At 41.3% G+C, this 23,395-nt stretch overlaps 1 protein-coding gene and 1 pseudogene across 1 annotated transcript; both read left to right on the forward strand.

The window, feature by feature from the left end:
* Positions 1-5,276: 5,276 nt before the first annotated feature.
* Positions 5,277-8,044, forward strand: LOC139422626 (NLR family CARD domain-containing protein 3-like; annotated as a pseudogene).
* A 2,124-nt stretch (positions 8,045-10,168) lies between these two features.
* Positions 10,169-13,355, forward strand: LOC139422627 (ribonuclease inhibitor-like). The gene is made up of 5 exons (XM_071173773.1): positions 10,169-10,191; positions 10,400-10,492; positions 11,721-11,888; positions 12,416-12,589; positions 13,346-13,355. Exons 1-5 carry the CDS (start codon positions 10,169-10,171, stop codon positions 13,353-13,355), a joined length of 468 nt encoding a protein of 155 aa, XP_071029874.1.
* The last annotated feature ends 10,040 nt before the right edge of the window (positions 13,356-23,395 follow it).

Here is a 23,395-nt window from a genome sequence, read left to right on the forward strand (position 1 = left end):
CAGCAATATGATGGACCATGAAGCATCAGTTATAGTCTACAAGCAGCAATATGATGGACCACGAAGCATCAGTTATAGGCTACAAGCAGCAATATGATGGACCACGAAGCATCAGTTATAGTCTACAAGCAGCAATATGATGGACCACGAAGCATCAGTTATAGGTTATAGTCTACAAGCAGCAATATGATGGACCATGAAGCATCAGTTATAGACTACAAGCAGCAATATGATGGACCACGAAGCATCAGTTACAGGCTACAAGCAGCAATATGATGGACCATGAAGCATCAGTTATAGGCTACAAGCAGCAATATGATGGACCATGAAGCATCAGTTACAGGCTACAAGCAGCAATATGATGGACCATGAAGCATCAGTTACAGGCTACAAGCAGCAATATGATGGACCACGAAGCATCAGTTATAGGCTACAAGCAGCAATATGATGGACCATGAAGCATCAGTTACAGGCTACAAGCAGCAATATGATGGACCATGAAGCATCAGTTATAGTCTACAAGCAGCAATATGATGGACCATGAAGCATCAGTTACAGGCTACAAGCAGCAATATGATGGACCATGAAGCATCAGTTATAGTCTACAAGCAGCAATATGATGGACCATGAAGCATCAGTTATAGGCTACAAGCAGCAATATGATGGACCATGAAGCATCAGTTATAGGCTACAAGCAGCAATATGATGGACCATGAAGCATCAGTTATAGGTTACAAGCAGCAATATGATGGACCATGAAGCATCAGTTATAGGCTACAAGCAGCAATATGATGGACCATGAAGCATCAGTTATAGGCTACAAGCAGCAATATGATGGACCATGAAGCATCAGTTATAGGTTACAAGCAGCATCAGTTATAGTCTACAAGCAGCAATATGATGGACCATGAAGCATCAGTTATAGGCTACAAGCAGCAATATGATGGACCACGAAGCATCAGTTATAGGCTACAAGCAGCAATATGATGGACCACGAAGCATCAGTTATAGTCTACAAGCAGCAATATGATGGACCACGAAGCATCAGTTATAGGCTACAAGCAGCAATATGATGGACCATGAAGCATCAGTTATAGTCTACAAGCAGCAATATGATGGACCATGAAGCATCAGTTATAGGCTACAAGCAGCAATATGATGGACCATGAAGCATCAGTTAGAACGCACCCTTGTGGGGCCCCAGTGTTGAGGATCAGCGGGGTGGAGATGTTGTTGCCTACCCTCACCACCTGGGGGCGGCCCGACAGGAAGTCCAGTACCCAGTTGCACAGGGCGGGGTCGAGACCCAGGGTCTCGAGCTTGATGACGAGCTTGGAGGGTACTATGGTGTTGAATGCCGAGCTGTAGTCGATGAACAGCATTCTCACATAGGTATTCCTCTTGTCCAGATGGGTTAGGGCAGTGTGCAGTGTGGTTGAGATGGCATCGTCTGTGGACCTATTTGGGCGGTAAGCAAATTGGAGTGGGTCTAGGGTGTCGGGTAGGGTGGAGGTGATATGGTCCTTGACTAGTCTCTCAAAGCACTTCATGATGACGGAAGTGAGTGCTACGGGGCGGTAGTCGTTTAGCTCAGTTACCTTAGCTTTCTTGGGAACAGGAACAATGGTGGCCCTCTTGAAGCATGTGGGAACAGCAGACTGGTATAGGGATTGATTGAATATGTCCGTCAGGAAGTGTCTGAGTTTACAGTATATATAGAATATATATAGAACCCTTTATAGGAGGTTAGGAAGTGTCTGAGTATACAGTATATATAGAATATATATAGAACCCTTTATTGGAGGTTAGGAAGTGTCTGAGTATACAGTATATATAGAATATATATAGAACCCTTTACAGGAAGTCAGGAAGTGTCTGAGTATACAGTATATATAGAATATATATAGAACCCTTTATAGGAGGTTAGGAAGTGTCTGAGTATACAGTATATATAGAATATATATAGAACCCTTTATAGGAGGTCAGGTAGGTAAGCTTGAACGCTGACTTCAGGTTCCTTATTACTAACAGGGTTACAGCTGCTTGGTGACCGTGATCACCGTTCACCTGGATACACGTTGTGGTGACCCACATTGCTAAACCTTAAACCTTTTCTGGTCATGGTTTACCATATTTGCTTTCAGAAAAAGGTATACCACCTAACTAAAATGAATGTCCCTGTCCTCTTTTTCAAGATGTGGCCAATTTAGACAGCCAGAAGAAATTTTTTAATTAAGAAAAAACACTTTTTTTTGACTACTTGTTGTTTCTAAATGGCTGCTGGGTAATTTGAAATGCATCGAAATGTTCGTTCGTAGGCATCGGATTGAGTGAAAGCTGCGCAGTTTCACTGAGTTCGAAAACAAATTAATAAATCTAGCTCATTGATTTGTATATCTGAAGCAGTTGCTACCTCAGATTATGAGCCTAGCAGGTGTCGTGAATTAGTTATTTAGTCCCTACAGAAGGCCACAGGGTGGAGCAAGAGAGCTATAAACCCATAATGTTTTTTACCTTTAAATCCCTAAACCTCACAATCAATCAAATGTATTTATAAAGCCCTTTTTACATCAGCATCTAACCCTACGTATGACCTATTTAGCATTAACCTGAACCCTAATTATTTTAGAAACTGTTTTATTAATAATATTATGTTAGTAAATACCATTATAGTACTAAATAGCACTTTGATTATTTTGTTCAAAACCTGTCTAAGCATTTGGCTGTTTTTGTTTTGTTATTTTATTATATTTATTATTGTAGGGCAGAACACTTGATCAACAAGCCACGTGTTTTATTTTTCATATGTGGTTTGAACTGTGTGACCAAGTAACCTCTATGTGAAAGTCCAGCAATTGGCGTGTGATAGGTGGGGCAGGTTAGAGATCTAAGGAATTAACCAGAAAAATAAATTTCATTTCTCAGCTGCCCCACCAATGTCTGTACATTTCTCTTACATTAATTAATAACTTTAAATTGTTAAATATTTCCAATAGATGGCAGCATATGAACGAAGCATCAGTTATAGTCTACAAGCGGCAATATGATGGACCATGAAGCATCAGTTATAGTCTACAAGCGGCAATATGATGGACCATGAAGCATCAGTTATAGTCTACAAGCGGCAATATGATGGACCATGAAGCATCAGTTATAGTCTACAAGCAGCAATATGATGGACCATGAAGCATCAGTTATAGGCTACAAGCAGCAATATGATGGACCATGAAGCATCAGTTATAGTCTACAAGCAGCAATATGATGGACCATGAAGCATCAGTTATAGTATATATATTATTATATATATTATATATATTACATATTAATATGATTGACATGCAACCACAGACTATATGTCTCATAATTTTCTAAAATGGTCACTCATTTCTTTACTTAACTTACTATATATCTCGTATTAGGGCTGTGTTGCTTTTGGGAGAGCAAAAAAAAAAGACCATAGCAGGTATTGAACCCCTAAGAAAAGAAAAAAAAAGAAAATTCAGTCATTACAACGCCAAACTTTTTTCCAAATTAACTCCATAATATCGACAGAAACATGGCAAACGTTGTTTAGAATCAATCCTCAAGGTGTTTTTCACATATCTATTCGATGATAAGTCATTCGTGGCAGTTGGGTTTCTCCTCTGAAGCAAACAGAAAAATACATGCAGGTGGAGATTACGCAATAATTGCAACGGAGGACACCAAGCGAGCACCTGGTAAATGTAGTCTCTTATGGTCAATCTTCCAATGATATGCCTACAATTACGTCACAATGCTGCAGACACCTTGGGGAAACGACAGAAAGAGTAGGCTCATTCCTTGCACATTCACAGCCATATAAGGAGACATTGGAACACAGCGTCTTCAAAATCTGGGGCACTTCCTGTTTGAAATGTCATCTTGGTTTCGCCTGTAGCATCAGTTCTGTGGCACTCACAGATAATATCTTTGCAGTTTTGGAAACGTCAGAGTGTTTTCTTTCCAAGGCTGTCAATTATATGCATAGTCGAGCATCTTTTTGTGACAAAATATCGCGCTTAATACGGGAACGTTTTTTATCCAAAAATTAAAAGAGCGCACCCCAATATCAAATAAGTTAATATCTGATATTGTGAGTAAACAACCTCGGAATAGAAAAGATGAGTGCATCTTCCAGCCCGCCAATAAATTACATCATTCAACCCTCCTGGTTAGTAAATTAACCTCAACATGCCCTTCGCGTTCACATAATAACAGGTGATAATAAACATGAATCATCATTATATTACTTCACAGTAATCTGTTAAATGCCTTTTCAGTCCTTCCTCTTGTGTTAGCAGTGTGGAAAGGGACAGGAAGAAGCACACATGAGTTTTCCTGTGAGGGGAGTGGTGGTGGATCCAGGGAGAAACTAAACTAATCTTCTGAAATGTCATTTGTGGTCTTATGCTACCATCTATTGTAATTATGAAGCAACTGCAGTAGTACTGAATAATGTGTAATTCCTTACTAAAGTAGTAATTATATAAAATGTTGTAGTTCATTTTACCATTTACAACCATAAAATAACTATTTATAACAAACAATGAAACTCGCTTAACTCAATAACACCAAACACCAGTTAATTGTATTAAAAACGATTTATTTGGATGGGTGCCAAAGTAACAGTCCTGTAGTCAAATGAGAGCTCTACAGTAGGTACCAAAACATTTTCTCAAAAGTTACAAGTTTATCAACGTTCAAAGCAGAACGACTTTCCCATTGTTCCTCAACTGTCTCATTTTCCAGCTCTGACTGAAACTCTGCTTATGTTTTCCCATCTGAGAGATGTAATGTTTGTCTCTGTTGTGTTGAAGACCAATCACGCAGGAGAGACCAGCCTCCCCTGTTCCCAGCTGTGTGTCTATGAAGAGTGACTGGTCTATGGATAAACCTCTAAACTTTAGAGAGGAAGACTTTTCTACTGAACAAAGGTAAGAAGAACTCATGGGTCCTTGTCAGTGAGTTAAACAACACTGTCTCTAGTCATTTCTCCTCCCATTTTCCCATTTATTTTATTTTTGTTGTTTTCATAATCCATAAACAAATCCTTTTTTACATTTTCATAGTCCTAAAACAATATTAAACAAATACAACATTCCCTCCTTGTGTGTGTGTGTGTGTGTGTGTGTGTGTGTGTGTGTGTGTGTGTGTGTGTGTGTGTGTGTGTGTGTGTGTGTGTGTGTGTGTGTGTGTGTGTGTGTGTGTGTGTGTGTGTGTGTGTGTGTGTGCTCTCCATATTCAGTGGTGCTGATATGCACGTCCTGAGGAAAATGAACCAGAAGGAGCTTGCTGACACACTGGAGAAATGTAAGATCTGTCTGCCTCATGTTGAATGCTGTTTTATAACATTTAAAAGCTGTAGCTAAAGTACAGCTAAAGTAGCTGTGTAACTCAATGATATTGTAACAGCCTTAACACAACACCTAGTGACCTCATCAAGTAGCAGCAGGGATGTGTTGTGGTGATTCATTTAGAGAGAGAGAGAGACAACATTAATAATACCATCAATAATACCAATAATAATATAATCAGTCACACCAGTCTGTAATGCATTATGAAAACATTTACACATTTATACAGTCAGTTAAGAGAATAAATTATTATAATGTAAAACTTTATAACAGTCCTACAATACTGTAGACATTAAAACAGACGTAATATTAATATTCTCTCTGTTATTTCTAGATTCAGATGATCTTGCAGTGATTTGCCAACGTGAACTCAAATCTAATCTAAAGAAGAAGTTTCAATGTGTATTTGAGGGGATCGCTAAACAAGGAAACCCAACACTTCTCAATAAGATCTACAGAGAGCTCTACATCACAGAGGGTGGAACAGGAGAGGTCAATAATGAACATGAGCTGAGACAGATTGAGACAACAACCAGGAAACAAGCAAGACCAGAGACTGCAATCAAATGTAACGACATCTTCAAACCCTTAACTGGACAAGACAAACTTATCAGAACTGTGCTGACAAAGGGAGTCGCTGGCATTGGAAAAACAGTCTCTGTGCAGAAGTTCATTCTGGACTGGGCTGAAGGAAAAGCAAATCAGGATGTCCAATTCGTATTTTCATTCCCTTTTAGGGAGCTGAATTTGATGAAAGAGGACAAACACTTTCATTGAACTTCTTAATCACTTCTCAATGGAAACCAAACAATCAAGAATCTCCAACTATGACAAGTACAAAGTTCTGTTCATCTTTGATGGTCTGGATGAGTGCCGACTGCCCCTAGACTTCCAGAAGAACAAGATCTGTTGTGACGTCACAGAGTCAAACTCAGTGGATGTTCTGCTGACAAATCTCGTCAAGGGAAATCTGCTTCCTTCTGCTCTCCTCTGGATAACAACCCGACCTGCAGCAGCGAATAAGATCCCTGCAGCGTATGTTGACCAGGTGATAGAGGTACGAGGGTTCAACGACCCACAGAAGGAAGAGTACTTCAGGAAGAGATTCAGTGATGAGGACATGGCCAGCAGAATCATCTCACACATAAAGACATCAAGGAGCCTCCACATCATGTGCCACATTCCAGTCTTCTGTTGGATTTCTGCAATAGTCCTTGAACACATGCTGGAACATAAGAGAGAAGAGATGCCCAAGAATCTGACTGAGATGTACACACACCTTGTGGTGTTTCATACTAAACAGAAGAATGAAAAGTATCTTGGGAAAGAAGAGACAGGTCCACACTGGAATAAAGAGAGCATTCTGTCTCTGGGAAAACTGGCTTTTCAACATCTTGTGAAGGGCAATCTGATTTTCTATGAAGAAGACCTGAAAGAGGCTGGCATTGATGTCAATGAAGCCTCAGTGTACTCAGGATTGTGCACACAGCTCTTTAAAGAGGAATGTGGGCTGTACCAGGACAAGGTGTACTGCTTTGTTCATCTGAGCATTCAGGAGTTTCTGGCTGCTGTATATGTGTTCCTCTCATTCATCAACAACAATGAGAATCTAATGGCCGAACTACAAACAAAAGACAAGCCTGAAGTTACTTTCTACAAGAGTGCTGTGGATAAAGCCTTACAAAGTGAGACAGGAAACCTGGACCTTTTCCTCCGCTTCCTTCTGGGCCTCTCACTGGAGTCCAATCAGAAGCACTTACGAGGTCTACTGACAAAGACAAGAAGCAGCTCACAGAGCCATGAAGAAACAGTCAAGTACATCAAGGAGAAGATCGAGGAGAATCCCTCTCCAGAGAGGAGCATCAATCTGTTCCACTGTCTGAATGAACTAAATGACCATTCTCTAGTGAAGGAGATCCAAAGATACCTGAGCTCAGGAAGTCTCTCTGGAGGCAAACTGTCATCTGCACAGTGGTCAGCTCTGGTCTTTGTGTTGCTGACTTCAGAAAAGGAGCTGGATGTGTTTGACCTGAAGGAATACTCCAGATCAGAGGAAGGTCTTCTGAGGCTGCTGCCAGTGGTCAAAGCCTCCAGAGCTGTTCTGTGAGTAAATAAAATGACATATAAGAACTAATCATCAGGAAGAAATATTACGTTTAGAGAAAAATATGTGATATGATATGTATATAATATTATATTGAATAACGTATTGAATCAATGCTTTGATGTTCACATTAGTATAACAATATGACCATACAATTCTAGGAGACGGAAGATGAATCTATATGTTGTTTGAGAGAATCAACCAAATGCATCTACCATTGTCCTTTTACACTACTGGTGTTAAAATAACAGTGTGTTTGTGAAGTCATGATGATCTCTTTGTCAGGCTGTCAGGCTGTGGAGTCACAGAGGAAGGCTGTGCTTCTCTGGTCTCAGCTCTGGAGTCAAACCCTTCACACCTGAGAGAGCTGGATCTGAGTAACAATGACCTGAAGGATTCAGGAGTGAAGCTGCTCTCTGCTGGACTGGGGAATCCCCACTGTAAACTGCAGACTCTGAGGTCACACACACAATGGACACACTGAACACACACACTGGACACACACACTTGACACACACACACACACACACACTGAAAACACACACACACTGGACAAACACGCAAACTGGACACAAACACACACACTGGACACACTGGACACACACACACACACACACACACACACACACACACACACACACACACACACACACACACACACACACACACACAGGACAAGCACACTGGACACACTGGACAGACACACACAAACAATGGACACACCCACACACACTAGACACAACCACAGACATTGGACACCCACACATACTGGACACGCACAAACTGGACACACACAGACTCTACACACACACACATTCTGAACACACACAAACAGACACACACTGGATCAGGGTTAATTTAGTTGTGTTTGAAACATGTTATCTTCTTACTTAGAAAGACAATTTCTCAAATCCAACATTCAGTTACTTTTGGCCAAAACATAACCCAAAACACAACCAAAACAAACTGCAAATGCAACCAAAGCGTTTGGGACCAAATACTAAACTTTTGACTACTTTAATACACTATAAGTGAATTAGTCAGAATATTTAAAATATTTAAAAGGGGGACTATGTAGATATATAAAGTGGGAGAATAAACCAAACAACGTGGCGTTCTGAAAATCTGAAAACAAGACAAACTCCCTAAATTTTATCAGCATATCGATTGCGCAACAAGGTCTGGTAAAACTTTGGATCATTGCTATTCTAACTTCCGCGACGCATATAAGGCCCTCCCCCGCCCTCCTTTCGGAAAAGCTGACTACGACTCCATTTTGTTGCTCCCTGCCTACAGACGAAAACTCAAACAGGAAGCTCCCGAGCTCAAGTCTGTTCAACGCTGGTCCGACCAATCTGATTCCACGCTTCAAGACTGCTTCGATCAAGTGGATTGGGATATGTTCCGCATTGCGTCCAACAACAACATTGACGAATACGCTGATTCGGTGAGCGAGTTCATATGAAAGTGCATTGATGATGTCGATCCCATAGCAACGATTAAAACATTCCCAAACCAGACACCGTGGATTGATGGCAGCATTCGTGTGAAACTGAAAGCGCAAAACACTGCTTTTAACCAGGGCAAGGTGACCGGAAACATGACCGAATATAAACAGTGTAGCTATTCCCTCCGCAAGGCAATCAAACAAGCTAAGCGTCAGTATAGAGACAAAGTAGAGTCACAATTCAACGGCTCAGACACAATAGGTATGTGGCAGGGTCTACAGTCAATCACGGACTACAAGAAGAATACCAGCCCAGTCACGGACCAGGATGTCTTTCTCCCAGACAGACCAAATAACTTTTTTGCCCGCTTTGAGGACAATACAGTGCCACTGACACGGCCCGCTACCAAAACCTGCGGACTCTCCTTCACTGCAGCCGACGTGAGGAAAACATTTAAACGTGTTAACCCTCACAAGGCTGCAGAACCAGACGGCATCCCTAGCCACGTCCTCAGAGCATGCGCAGACCAGCTGGCTGGTGTGTTTACGGACATATTCAATCAACCCTTATCCCAGTCTGCTGTTTCCACATGCTTCAAGAGGGCCACCATTGTCCCTGTTCCCAAGAAAGCTAAGGTAACTGAGATAAATGACTACCGCCCCGTAGCACTCACCTCTGTCATCATGAAGTGCTTTGAGAGACTAGTCAAGGATCAGATCACCTCCACATTACCGGCCACCCTAGACCCACTCCAATTTTCTTACCGCCCAAATAGGTCCACAGACGATGCAATCTAAACCACACTGCACACTGCCCTAACCCATCTGGACAAGAGGAATACCTATGTGAGAATGCTGTTCATCGACTACAGCTCAGCATTTAACACCATAGTACCCTCCAAACTCGTCATCAAGCTCGAGACCCTGGGTCTCGACCCCGCCCTGTGCAACTAGGTACTGGACTTCCTGACAGGCCGCCCCCAGGTGGTGAGCGTAGGCAACAACATCTCCACCCCGCTGATCCTCAACACTGGGGCCCCACAAGGGTGGGTTCTGAGCCCTCTCCTGTACTCCCTGTTCACCCATGACTGCGTGGCCATGCACGCCTCCAACTCAATCATCAAGTTTGTGGACCACACTACAGTGGTAGGCTTGATTACCAACAATGACGAGACGGCCTACAGGGAGGAGGTGAGGGCCCTCGGAGTGTGGTGTCAGGAAAATAACAACAAAACAAAGGAGATGATTGTGGACTTCAAGAAACAGTAGAGGAAGCACCCCCCCTATCCACATCAATGGGAGAGTAGTGGAGAGGGGAGTAAGTTTGAAGTTCCTCGGCATACACATCACAGACAAACTGAATTGGTCCACCCACACAGACAGCGTCGTGAAGAAGACGCAGCAGCGCCTCTTCAACCTCAGGAGGCTGAAGAAATTTGGCTTGTCACCAAAAGCACTCACAAACTTCTACAGATGCACAATCGAGAGCATCCTGTCGGGCTGTATCACCGCCTGGAACGGCAACTGTACCGCCCACAACCGTAAGGCTCTCCAGAGGGTAGTGAGGTCTGCACAACGCATCACCGGGGGCAAACTACCTACCCTCCAGGACACCGACACCACCCGATGTCACAGGAAGGACATAAAGATCATCAAGGACAACAACCACCCGAGCCACTTCCTATTCACCCCGTTATCATTCAGAAGGCGAGGTCAGTACAGGTGCATCAAAGCGGGGACCGAGAGACTGAAAAGCAGCTTCTATCTCAAGGCCATCAGACTGTTAAACAGCCATCAGTAACATTGAGTGGCTGCTGCCAACACACTGACTCAACTCCAGCCACTTTAATAATGGGAATTGATGGGAATTGATGGGAATTGATGGGAATTGATGGGAATTGATGTAAAATATATCACTAGCCACTTTAAACAATGCTACTTAATATAATGTTTACATTACCCTACATTACTCATCTCATATGTATATGTATGTACTGTACGCTATATCATCTACTGCATCTTTATGTAATACATGTATCACTAGCCACTTTAACCTGTTGCGACGAGCAATCCCGTATCCGGGATCATAATTATAGCCTCAAATGTTCCAGTTTTTCCCAATAATATATTTTTTTTAATGTGCATTCATTTCTAAATGGTGAAACAGAAATGTATTAAAATATTAAAATACCCTCAAATAAAAGGTGGCATTACATAGTGTCATATGAAACATTTTAAACATTTGACCTCAAATCCAAAATGTTGGAGAATAGAGCCACATTTAAAATGTTAGCTTCACTGTCTAAATAGATATGGTGTGGACTGTATACTCAATACAATCTAAATCTGATACCTCACTGTCTAAATAGATATGGTGTGGACTGTATACTCAATACAATCTAAATTTGATACCTCACTGTCTAAATAGATATGGTGTGGACTGTATACTCAATACAATCTAAATCTGATACCTCACTGTCTAAATATATATGTTGTGGACTGTATACTCAATACAATCTAAATCTGATACCTCACTGTCTGTCTTCTGACTGATACTGCTTTTTAAACTGCTCTGGTCAGTCTACTCAAATATTTGTACTATACATTTTTCTATCTGCAGAAAATACTTTGATCATTTGTCATTTTTTATGATGATACACTATTTTACGAATAGATATGGCAGGTTTCAGGACACTGATATATCTGAATATGTTTAAAAAATATACTGCCACTATTTTCACCACCAAAGAATATCAGTGTGATTTTAATATGATTTGACTCTTTGCAGGCTGTCAGGCTGTGGAGTAACAGAGGAAGGCTGTGATTCTCTGGTCTCAGCTCTGAGGTCAAACCCCTCACACCTGAGAGAGCTGAATCTGAGTAACAATGACCTGAAGGATTCAGGAGTGAAGCTGCTCTCTGCTGGACTGGGGAATCCCCACTGTAAACTGGAGACTCTGAGGTCAGTATTCCTGTAGTTGGTCAACAAGTGATAACTGTTCACCAGATCCACATGTGTTTACCAGACACACATAGTCCACACCATATGTGTTTGGACAGTGAAGCTTACAGTTTTAAATGTGGTGCTATGCTCCAGCATTTTGGATTTGAGCTACAATGTTTCATATTAGGAGACAGAACAGAATGTCACCTTTTATTTGAGAGTATTCATACATATATATTTTACTTAGAAATGAAAGCACAGTATTATCAGATATGAAAGCACTTTATGTATGTAGTTCTCCCATTTGAAAAGTCGTAATTATTTGGTTATATTCACTTATAGTGTATTAAAGTAGTCATAAGTTTAGTATTTGGTCCCATATTCCATGCCTACAGTGATTACATCAAGCTACAAACTTGTTGAATGCATTTGAAGGTTGTTTTAGATGATGTGGTAGAAACTGAACAATTTGAAAATATATACTGACACTATTTTCACCACCAAAGAATATCAGTGTGGTTTTAATATGATTTGACTCTTTGCAGGCTGTCAGGCTGTCTAGTCACAGAGGAAGGCTGTGCTTCTCTGGTCTCAGCTCTGAGGTCAAACCCCTCACACCTGAGAGAGCTGGACCTGAGCTACAATCACCCAGGAGACTCAGGAGTCAGACTGCTCTCTGCTGGACTGGAGGAGCCACACTGCAGACTGGAGAAACTCAAGTATGTAGAGGGTTTATGTCAATGTTCATATCAGACATGTTTGCATTCTTACAGCCACTTGGACAAAGTTATATGCTGTGTGTGTGTGTGTGTGTGTGTGTGTGTGTGTGTGTGTGTGTGTGTGTGTGTGTGTGTCTGTCTGTCTGTCTGTCTGTCTGTGTGTGTCTGTGTGTGTCTGTGTGTGTCTGTGTGTGTGTCTGTGTGTGTGTGTGTGTGTGTGTGTGTGTGTGTGTGTGTGTGTGTGTGTGTGTGTGTGTGTGTGTGTGTGTGAGTTCAGATGTATCCCTCAATGACTGTCTGTTCTTCTGCTTACCGCTACAGTGTGGAACATGGTGGAGAGAACAGAATGAAACCTGGGCTTAGAAAATGTGAGTGTTGACTGCTGTGAAGAATATGACTAAGAATACGTCTTAATTCAAGTTAAGTCAAAGTCAAAGACCACCATCATTACTGACTTGGTCATATTAAATATCAGCTGTAGTTCTACAGAAGCAGAAATCAGGGACACCAAAGTTTACAAAGAGTTGCTTGACAATGTGTGTGTGTGTGTGTGTGTGTGTGTGTAATTAATGGGAATAAGTGTGTTTTATATTACCATACAGTATAACATATGATCATTCAACAAGTCTCAAGTTACCTTCACTTCTCCTTTTGATACCTAGAAACATCTACATTTAATGAATTAGTGAGAAGTGAGTTAACATTCTAATGTGAATGATGATGATTTCTAATATTGTGTCTGGTTTCATCCATCAGATGCCTGTGATCTCACACTGGACCTAAACACAGTAAACAGACGCCTCTCTCTGTCTGAGGAGAACAGAAAGGTGACATGGAGGAGAGAGGAGCAGCCGTATCCTGATCACCCAGAGAGATTTGAGGACTGTGGACAGGTGCTGTGTAGAGAGGGTCTGACTGGGCGCTGTTACTGGGAGGTAGAGTGGAGTGGGGGAGGGGCTGTTATAGGAGTGACATATAAAGGAATCAACAGGAGAGGAAGGGGTAGGGATTGTTGGCTTGGATGGAATGACAAGTCCTGGAGTCTGTTCTGTTCTGACAACAGTTACTCTGCCTGGCATAATAAGAAGTCCACTACCATAGACGTCCACCCCTCCAGCTCCCACAGAGTAGGAGTGTATCTGGACTGGCCAGCCGGCACTCTGTCCTTCTATATAGCCTCCTCTGACACACTGACCCACCTGAACACATACCATACCACATTCACTGAACCCCTCTACCCAGGGTTTAAGGTTTGGGGTGATGGTGACTCAGCGTCCCTGTAAATAATAACCTGACACAAACACACACACACACACACACAAACTGGACACACACACTGGACACACACACTGGTCACACACACTGGACACACACACACGTACACACACATACACTGACCACTGACACAAACACACACACACTGATACACACACTGGACAAACAAACTGACACACACACACTGGAAACACAGACTGGACACACATTCTGGACACACTCTCACACACTGGACACACACATCCACGTCTTCCTATAATTGTTGACCTTCATGTTTATAAGACTATAACAATATCCATGTTCTATCTGTCTGTTAAATCAGTTTCTGGACCACAGGTTCTAGAACAGCTTCTATCCCAGTTCTATATGTCTGTTAAATCAGTTTCTGGACCACAGGTTCTAGAACAGCTTCTATCCCAGTTCTATCTGTCTGTTAAATCAGTTTCTGGACCACAGGTTCTAGAACATCTTCTATCCCAGTTCTATCTGCCTCTTAAATCAGTTTCTGGACCACAGCTTCTAGAACAGCTTCTATCCCAGTTCTATCTGCCTGTTAAATCAGTTTCTGGACCACAGGTTCTAGAACAGCTTCTATCCCAGTTCTATCTGCTTGTTAATGCAGTTTCTGGATCTCAGGTTCTAGAACAGATTCTATCCCAGTTCTATCTGTCTGTTAAATCAGTTTCTGGACCACAGGTTCTAGAACATCTTCTATCCCAGTTCTATCTGCCTGTTAAATCAGTTTCTGGACCACAGCTTCTAGAACAGCTTCTATCCCAGTTCTATCTGCCTGTTAAATCAGTTTCTGGACCACAGGTTCTAGAACAGCTTCTATCCCAGTTCTATCTGCCTGTTAAATCAGTTTCTGGACCACAGGTTCTAGAACAGCTTCTATCCCAGTTCTATCTGCCTGTTAAATCAGTTTCTGGGCCACAGGTTCTAGAAGATCTTCTATTCCAGTTCTATCTGTCTGTTAAATCAGTTTCTGGACCACAGGTTCTAGAACAGCTTCTATCCCAGTTCTATCTGCCTGTTAATGCAGTTTCTGGATCTCAGGTTCTAGAACAGCTTCTATCCCAGTTCTATCTGCCTGGGTAAATCAGTTTCTGGACCACAGGTTCTAGAACAGCTTCTATCCCAGTTCTATCTGCCTGGTTAAATCATCAACTTGTTTTCATCAGACTATTAGAACATGACTGAACCTTTTGGTTCCATTTCTGATCTTTTACCACTTTGCATTTTTTATGATATATTTTACTGTTTGTGTTTGTACCACAGGAGGTTGGTGGGACCTTAATTGGGGAGGAGAGGCTTGTAATGGCTGGAGGGGAATACGTGGAATGGTATCAAACACGTGGTTTCCATGTGTTCCATTTCATTCACTCTGTTCCAGACATTATTATGAGCCGTCCTCCCCTCACCAGCCTCCACTGGTATGTACTGTCCTATATGTTAATACCTGAAAATGGCAAATAAACTACTAGAACTCCTTATGAATGTCTGCAGCCGACTAGACTGTTGGCGTCTGACAAGAGGTGAAAATATTACAGGAATATTCTGCAAATGTTGATGAAGACGTCACTCAATCCCCCCAAAACAACATGCAGTCTTTCCACAAGACTCCCATGAAGTTATAGTGTGACGTTATGAGTTGACGTTAAAGTAACATTCTCAGAACATACTGCACTTGTTTTATACTGTTTTAGATGCATCCTCTGTTTCAACATTTAAACTCTTAAATTTAAACAATTAAACAATTAAACTCTTAAATTTAAATAATTTAAACAATAACACCGTTAAAATACCAATGTGATCATTTGTTGTACGTATTTTATGTTGAATAACAAATAGTACAATTATGTATGGACATACGCTCCACATACACTGCTGATGTCGCAGAAAGGCCATAAAGATCATCAAGGACATCAACCACCCGAGCCACTGCCTGTTCACCCCGCTATCATCCAGAAGGCGAAGTCAGTACAGGTGCATCATCACCACCCGAGCCACTGCCTGTTCACCCCGCTATCATCCAGAAGGCGAAGTCAGTACAGGTGCATCATCACCACCCGAGCCACTGCCTGTTCACCCCGCTATCATCCAGAAGGCGAAGTCAGTACAGGTGCATCATCACCACCCGAGCCACTGCCTGTTCACCCCGCTATCATCCAGAAGGTGAAGTCAGTACAGGTGCATCATCACCACCCGAGCCACTGCCTGTTCACCCCGCTATCATCCAGAAGGCGAGGTCAGTACAGGTGCATCATCACCACCCGAGCCACTGCCTGTTCACCCCGCTATCATCCAGAAGGAGAGGTCAGTACAGGTGCATCATCACCACCCGAGCCACTGCCTGTTCACCCCGCTATCATCCAGAAGGCGAAGTCAGTACAGGTGCATCAAAGCAGGGACCGAGAGACTGAAAAACAGCTGCCAACATACTTTTTTATTTTTTTATTTTTTTTTATTTTACCTTTATTTAACCAGGCAAGTCAGTTAAGAACAAATTCTTATTTTCAATGACGGCCTGGGAACAGTGGGTTAACTGCCTGTTCAGGGGCAGAACGACAGATTTGTACCTTGTCAGCTCGGGGGTTTGAACTCGCAACCTTCCGGTTACTAGTCCAACGCTCTAACCACTAGGCTACCCTGCCGCCCCGATACTGACTCAACTCCAGCCACTTTAATAATGGAAATTGATGGAAATTGATGGAAAAAAATGCATCACTAGCCACTTTACAATGCCACTTAATATAATGTTTACATACCCTACATTACTCATCTCATATGTATATACTGTACTCGATACCATCTACTGCATCTTGCCTATGCCGTTCTGTACCATCACTCATTCATGTATGTTTATGTACATATTCTTTATCCCTTTACACTTGTGTATATAAGGTCATTGTTGTGAAATCGTTAGGTTAGATTACTCGTTGGTTATTACTGCATTGTCGGAACTAGAAGCAAAAGAATTTCGCTAAACTCGCATTAACATCTGCTAACCATGTGTATGTGACAAATAAAATGTGATTTTAGTTTATTTAGTTGTACAAGTATACAAGAAGATATTGTATTTTTCATAATAAAACATAATTGAAACAAGAAAAGGCATGTTAATTGTGAAAACAATTTCGTTTTTGATTTTACATTGCCTCTCCCAGTTGCAGGTTGATGTTTGTCATGAATCTTGACCTGGAGGCAGAACTGCGTGATTTCTTCCAGATATTTAGAACCTGTTGATGCTAGGGGGCAGCATTTTCACTTTTGGATGAAAGGCGTGCCCAGAGTGAACTGCCTCCTACTCAGTCCCAGATGGGAATATATGCATAATATTATTACTGGTGGATAGAAAACACTCTGAAGTTTCTAAAACTGTTTGAATTATGTCTGTGAGTATAACAGAACTCATGTGGCAGACAAAAACCTGAGAAGAATTCCAAACAGGAAGTGAGAACTCAATTTAGAAAACAGTGCCATTGGATGTCCACCTTAGATATGGATGAGCATGCACTTCCTAGGGCTTCCACAAGATGTCACCGTCTTTAGATTCTGGTTTCATGATTCTACTATAAAGGTGGGGCTCATAATAGCTCTTTGAGTGGGTGGTCTGGCAGAAAGCCTCGGTCTCGTTACACGCGGTCACGAGAGAGTGTCCTCCCGTTCCTATGCTTTTCTTCAGACAATGAAATTCTCAGGTTGGAACCTTATTGCTGATTAATGTTTAAAACATCCTAAATATGGATTGCATACATCATTTGACTTGTTTCTACGACCTGTAACGGAACTTTTTTGAGTTTTGGTCTGGAGGAATTGCTCGTGCTTTTTGAGGATTGAATGCTGGGCTGAACAAGCTAACAACAAGTGGCTAAATTATGGGCTTTTTGGAACTTTATGGAACAAATCAGTCATTTATTATTGAACTGGGATTCCTGGAACTGCCTTCTGATTCAAAGGTAAGTGAATATTTATAGTGTTTTTTGTAGCTTCTGTTGATGCCAAAATGGCGGCTATTTCTTTGGGTTCTGAGAGCCGTTCTCAGATTCTTATTTTTCCATACAATTTAAAAAAAATTCTAACACAGTGAGCATAGAGGATACATTTATCTTTAATTCTGTGAATAACACTTGCATCTTTTATCAATGTTTATTGTGAGTATTTCTGCAAAATCACCGAATGTTTTGGAATCAAGACATTACTGCACGTAACGCGCCAATGTAAACAGATTTATATATATGCACATTATCGAACAAAACACACAATACATGTATAACATGATGTCCTATGAGTGTCATCTGATGGAGATAATCAAAGGTTAGTGATTCATTTTATCTATATTTATGCTTTTGTGACTGAAAAATCGCTGTGTGTGTTTTTGAATTTGGTGGTCATCTAACGTAAATATATGTTGTGTTTTCGCTGTAAAAATCGGACACGATGGGTAGATTAACAAGATGTTTATCTTTCATTTGCTGTATTGGAAGGGAACTCCTGTGCCCCCTAGCCCCAGCTGCAAAGTAAAAATTGGCTGTAGGATTAAAATCAGATTGTATTACTTTGTGCCTGTGTCAGCTAGTGACCACTTTGCTGAACTGCCTCCAGGGCAAAATTCATGACAATAAATGCCAACCTGCCTCCCAGTCATCCCCTCCTTATCTTTACAAGGCTGTAGAACATACAAGTTAGTGATGTGGGGGTTCTCTCATAACCCTCAGTCCCCAGGTGGGTAGATGGCAGGTTGTATAAAGAGAAGCTAGTGATGTGGGGGTTCTCTCATAACCCTCAGTCCCCAGGTGGGTAGATGGCAGGTTGTATAAAGAGAAGCTAGTGATGTGGGGGTTCTCTCATAACCCTCAGTCCCCAGGTGGGTAGATGGCAGGTTGAATAAAGAGAAGCTAGTGATGTGGGGGTTCTCTCATAACCCTCAGTCCCCAGGTGGGTAGATGGCAGGTTGAATAAAGAGAAGCTAGTGATGTGGTGGTTCTCTAATAACCCTCAGTCCCCAGGTGGGTAGATGGCAGGTTGAATAAAGAGAAGCTAGTGATGTGGGGGTTCTCTCATAACCCTCAGTCCCCAGGTGGGTAGATGGCAGGTTGAATAAAGAGAAGCTAGTGATGTGGGGGTTCTCTCATAACCCTCAGTCCCCAGGTGGGTAGATGGCAGGTTGAATAAAGAGAAGCTAGTGATGTGGGGGTTCTCTCATAACCCACAGTCCCCAGGTGGGTAGATGGCAGGTTGAATAAAGAGAAGCTAGTGATGTGGGGGTTCTCTCATAACCCTCAGTCCCCAGGTGGGTAGATGGCAGGTTGAATAAAGAGAAGCTAGTGATGTGGGGGTTCTCTAGTAACCCTCAGTCCCCAGGTGGGTAGATGGCAGGTTGTATAAAGAGAAGCTAGTGATGTGGGGGTTCTCTCATAACCCTCAGTCCCCAGGTGGGTAGATGGCAGGTTGAATAAATTGAAGCTAGTGATGTGGGGGTTCTCTCATAACCCTCAGTCCCCAGGTGGGTAGATGGCAGGTTGAATAAAGAGAAAACAATAGGCTATATAACAAATTCCATAAATGTATAATTATTGTATAATTTGCACAAAACATTAAGGACACCTTTCTTTCCATGACAAACTGACCAGGCGTAACGTAATGTTAGGAAGGTATCCTTAATATTTAGTTTACTCAGTGGTTCTGACCCTTTACATAACAGACAATCCTCTTTGCCGGGAACCTTCTTAAAACCTGTTGTGACTCTAGGGGCAGTATTTTCATTTTTGGAAAAAAAACATTCCCGTTTTAAACGGTATATTTTGTCAGGAAAATATGCTATAATATGCATATAATTCACAGCTTTGGATAGAAAACACTCTATCGTTTCCAAAACTGTAAAGATATTGTCTGTGAGTATAACAGAACTGATGTTGCAGGCGAAAGCCTGAGAAAAATCGGAAGTGCCCCATATTTTTGAAAGCGTTGCGTTCCAATGAGTCCCTATTGAGCTGTGAATGGGCTACCATGTGCAACCAGCTTACGCTTTCAACGTATTCCCCAAGGTGTCTACAGCATTGTGACGTAGTTTTTCGCAATTATGTTGAAGAATAGCCGTAGGTGGCTACATTGCGTAAGTGGTCACCTGATGGATCCCAGGGTGACTCTCGCGGAAAAATTTAATTTGGTTGCTTTTCTGATTTTCGTGACAAGGTTGCATGCTGCTAGCAAGGCATAATGCTATGCTAGTCTATCGATAAACTTACACAAATGCTTGTCTAGCTTTGGCTGTAAAGCATATTTTGTAAAATCAGAGATGACAGTATGATTAACAAAAAGCTAAGCTGTGTTCCAATATATTTCACTTGTGATTTTCATGAATAGGAAGATTTTCTAGGAAGATTTATGTCCGTTGCGTTATGCTAATTAGTGTCAGGCGATGATTAAGCTCCTGGACCCGGGATGGTGAGTCACAAGAAGTTTTAAGCGCTTGAAATTTTCCCAAATGCTTCCACAATGATGCTCTCTCACAGCTGCTCCAGGACCTCTTGGGTTGAGGAGTCATTCTATTAATTCTAATCACAAACAAAGACAAGATTCAAACAGATATACATGATGGTCCAACACAATAGGGGAGGGGGGAGGCATAGGGAAGGTAGGGGAGAGGAGGGGGGCATAGGGAAGGTAGGGGAGAGGAGAGGGGTCATAGGGAAGGTAGGGGAGAGGAGGGGGGTCATAGGGAAGGTAGGGGAGAGGAGAGGGGTCATAGGGAAGGTAGGGAAGAGGAGGGGGGTCATAGGGAAGGTAGGGAAGAGGGGTGGGGTCATAGGGAAGGTAGGGGAGAGGAGAGGGGTCATAGGGAAGGTAGGGAAGAGGAGGGTGGTCATAGGGAAGGTAGGGGAGAGGAGGGGGGCATAGGGAAGGTAGGGGAGAGGAGGGGGATCATAGGGAAGGTAGGGGAGAGGAGGAGGGGCATAGGGAAGGTAGGGGAGAGGGGGGGTCATATGGAAGGTAGGGAGAGAGGGGGGCATAGGGAAGGTAGGGGAGAGGAGGAGGGGCATAGGGAAGGTAGGGGAGAGGGGGGTTATAGGGAAGGTAGGGGAGAGGAGGGGGGTATAGGGAAGGTAGGGGAGAGGAGAGGGGCATAGGGAAGGTAAGGGAATACCTCCCTGAATTGGACAAAAATGAATGGCAAGATATTGGCATTGGACAAACCATGTACACGCAAAATTTTGAAAAAATGATTTTTTTTTCAAAAACATTTCACCCCTTAAAAAAGTGCTTTCTGGGCCTTTTTTCGAAATTCTTTCGATTTTTTTGTCAATTACACATGTGTAAGAACTGTATGAATATACTTTTGTCCAATTTTGTTATCATATTTTTTTTTTTTTAATTACATGCGCATAAGGCATATGTTTTGTCCATTTGCAATATGATTTCATAGGAAGTCAAAAGTCAAAAATGTCAAAATTTGGTAAAAAACTTCACACATCTTCATCCTACCCCCTCCTTTTTTGAACATTCTGTTAAAAATCGCGCAACTTTTCAGCGTCCTGCTACTCATGCCAGGAATATAGTATATGCATATGATTAGTATGTGTGGATAGAAAACACTCTGAAGTTTCTAAAACTGGTTAAATCACGGCTGTGACTATAACAGAGCGTGTGTTTCATTGAAAAACGCAAGAAAAACTGCTCTCTGAAAGCAAAAAATAATTTCCATAAGTCACTTCCACCAGTTGTTAAAAGAGAACAGAAGTTAATGGGAATTTGCCTGCACCTCATACAAATTCCGCACGATGGCGCCATTGTACTAATTTTCAATTGAATTAATTGTTGGAAAATACATCTGTCTGACCTCCAGTTTTCCAGTCTTCACCCGGATGCAGTTTAGGGAGAGATCAGATTGCATTGTTTTTGAAGTGAGGACCTATTGAAGAGACATCGCCCTGTAATCATTTTGATAGATTATAAACGTTTACTAATACCTAAAGTTGGATTACAAAAGGATTTCGAAGTGTTTTGTGAAAGTTTATCGTCGACTTTTTTAATTTTAAAAAATTACGCAGCGTTTAAAAACGATGATTTTTTCTGAATGACACAACTTCTATACAAAGCTATTTTGGGTATATATGGACCGATTTAAACGAAAAAAAGACCCAATAGTGATGTTTATGGGGCATATAGGAGTGCCAAGAAAGAAGCTCGTCTAAGGTAATGAATGTTTTATATTTTATTTCTGCGTTTTGGGTAGCGCCGGCTATCGCAAAATCTGTTGTTTACGTGTCGAGCTGGCATTTTGGGGGGTGCATGCTATCAGATAATAGCTTCTGATGCTTTCGCCGAAAAGCATTTTAAAAATCTGACTTGCTGGCTAGGTTCACAACGAGTGTAGCTTTAATTCAATACCCTGCTTGTGAATTTTGATCAAGGTTTGAGTTTTAACGAGTACATTTAGCATTTAGCGTAGCGCATTTGCATTTCCAGGTGCCTACTTGAGACATATGCGTCTCAAGTAGATTCAAGAAGTTAAAAAAGTGCTTTCTGACCGCTTTTCAAAATTCTTTCAATTTTTGTGTCAATTACACATGTATAAGAACTTTATCAACATACTTTAGTCATACTTTATTATCATTTTTTTTTTTTTTTACTTGTGCATAAGGCATATGTTTTCTCCATTTGGAATATGATTTCATAGGAAGTCAAAAGTCAAAAATGTCAAAATTTTATAAAAAACTTCACACACCCTTAAAAAAGTGCCTTCTGGACCGTTTTTCAAAATTTTTTCGAATTTTGTGTCAATTACACACGTATAAGAACTGTATCAACATACTTTATTCGTATTTTATTATCATTATTATTATTATTTTTTTTTACTTGTGCATAAGGCATATGTTTTGTCCATTTGCAATATGATTTAATAGGATGTCAAAAGTCGAAAATTTGATTTTTTTTTTAAACTTTAAAAACTAAAAAAAAGTGCTTTCTGGACCGTTTTTCGAAATTGTTTCGATTTTAAGACAATTAATCATGTGTAAGAAGTGTATGAATATACTTTTGTAAAATGTTATTATCATAATTTTTTTTTTTACTTGTGCATAAGGAATATGATTTGTCCATTTGCAATATGATTTCGTAGGAAGTCAAAAGTCAAAGTCAAAAGTCTATTTTTTTGGGGCCAAAATTGACTGAACTGATGAACTCGGGACGGCCGAGCAGTGATAGTTGTTCATTTCCATCACTCGTTGTGTTGATTTCATCATGTCCATTTGGTGATGTTTTTTCACTATAGAATCATATTGCAAATGCGCGTGCAACTGGTAACCGAAAAAAAAAAATGATGATTTCATTATGTCCATTTGTTTATGTTTCCTTACTTTTTCAAAGTCACTGTGCATTTGCAATATGTTTTAATGGGCAGGTACCATCACGAATTTGTCATGCTCAAAATTCAAACTATACTTTGCTCAAACTATACCTTTGTCAACTTGTATTATCATAATTTTTTTTTGTTTTACTTGTGCATAAGGCATATGTTTTGTCCATTTG

The sequence above is a fragment of the Oncorhynchus clarkii genome, chromosome 12, assembly GCF_045791955.1.
Source record: "Oncorhynchus clarkii lewisi isolate Uvic-CL-2024 chromosome 12, UVic_Ocla_1.0, whole genome shotgun sequence".
Taxonomy (NCBI): domain Eukaryota; kingdom Metazoa; phylum Chordata; class Actinopteri; order Salmoniformes; family Salmonidae; genus Oncorhynchus; species Oncorhynchus clarkii.

Coding starts and splice junctions, on each gene's coding strand:
- LOC139422627 (XM_071173773.1), top strand. CDS start 10,169: ATGATTGTGGACTTCAAGAAACA. Junction 10,493..11,720: donor GCTCTCCAGAGGGTAGTGAG/GTCTGCACAACG, acceptor TTGCAGGCTGTC/AGGCTGTGGAGTAACAGAGG. Junction 11,889..12,415: donor TGTAAACTGGAGACTCTGAG/GTCAGTATTCCT, acceptor GACTCTTTGCAG/GCTGTCAGGCTGTCTAGTCA.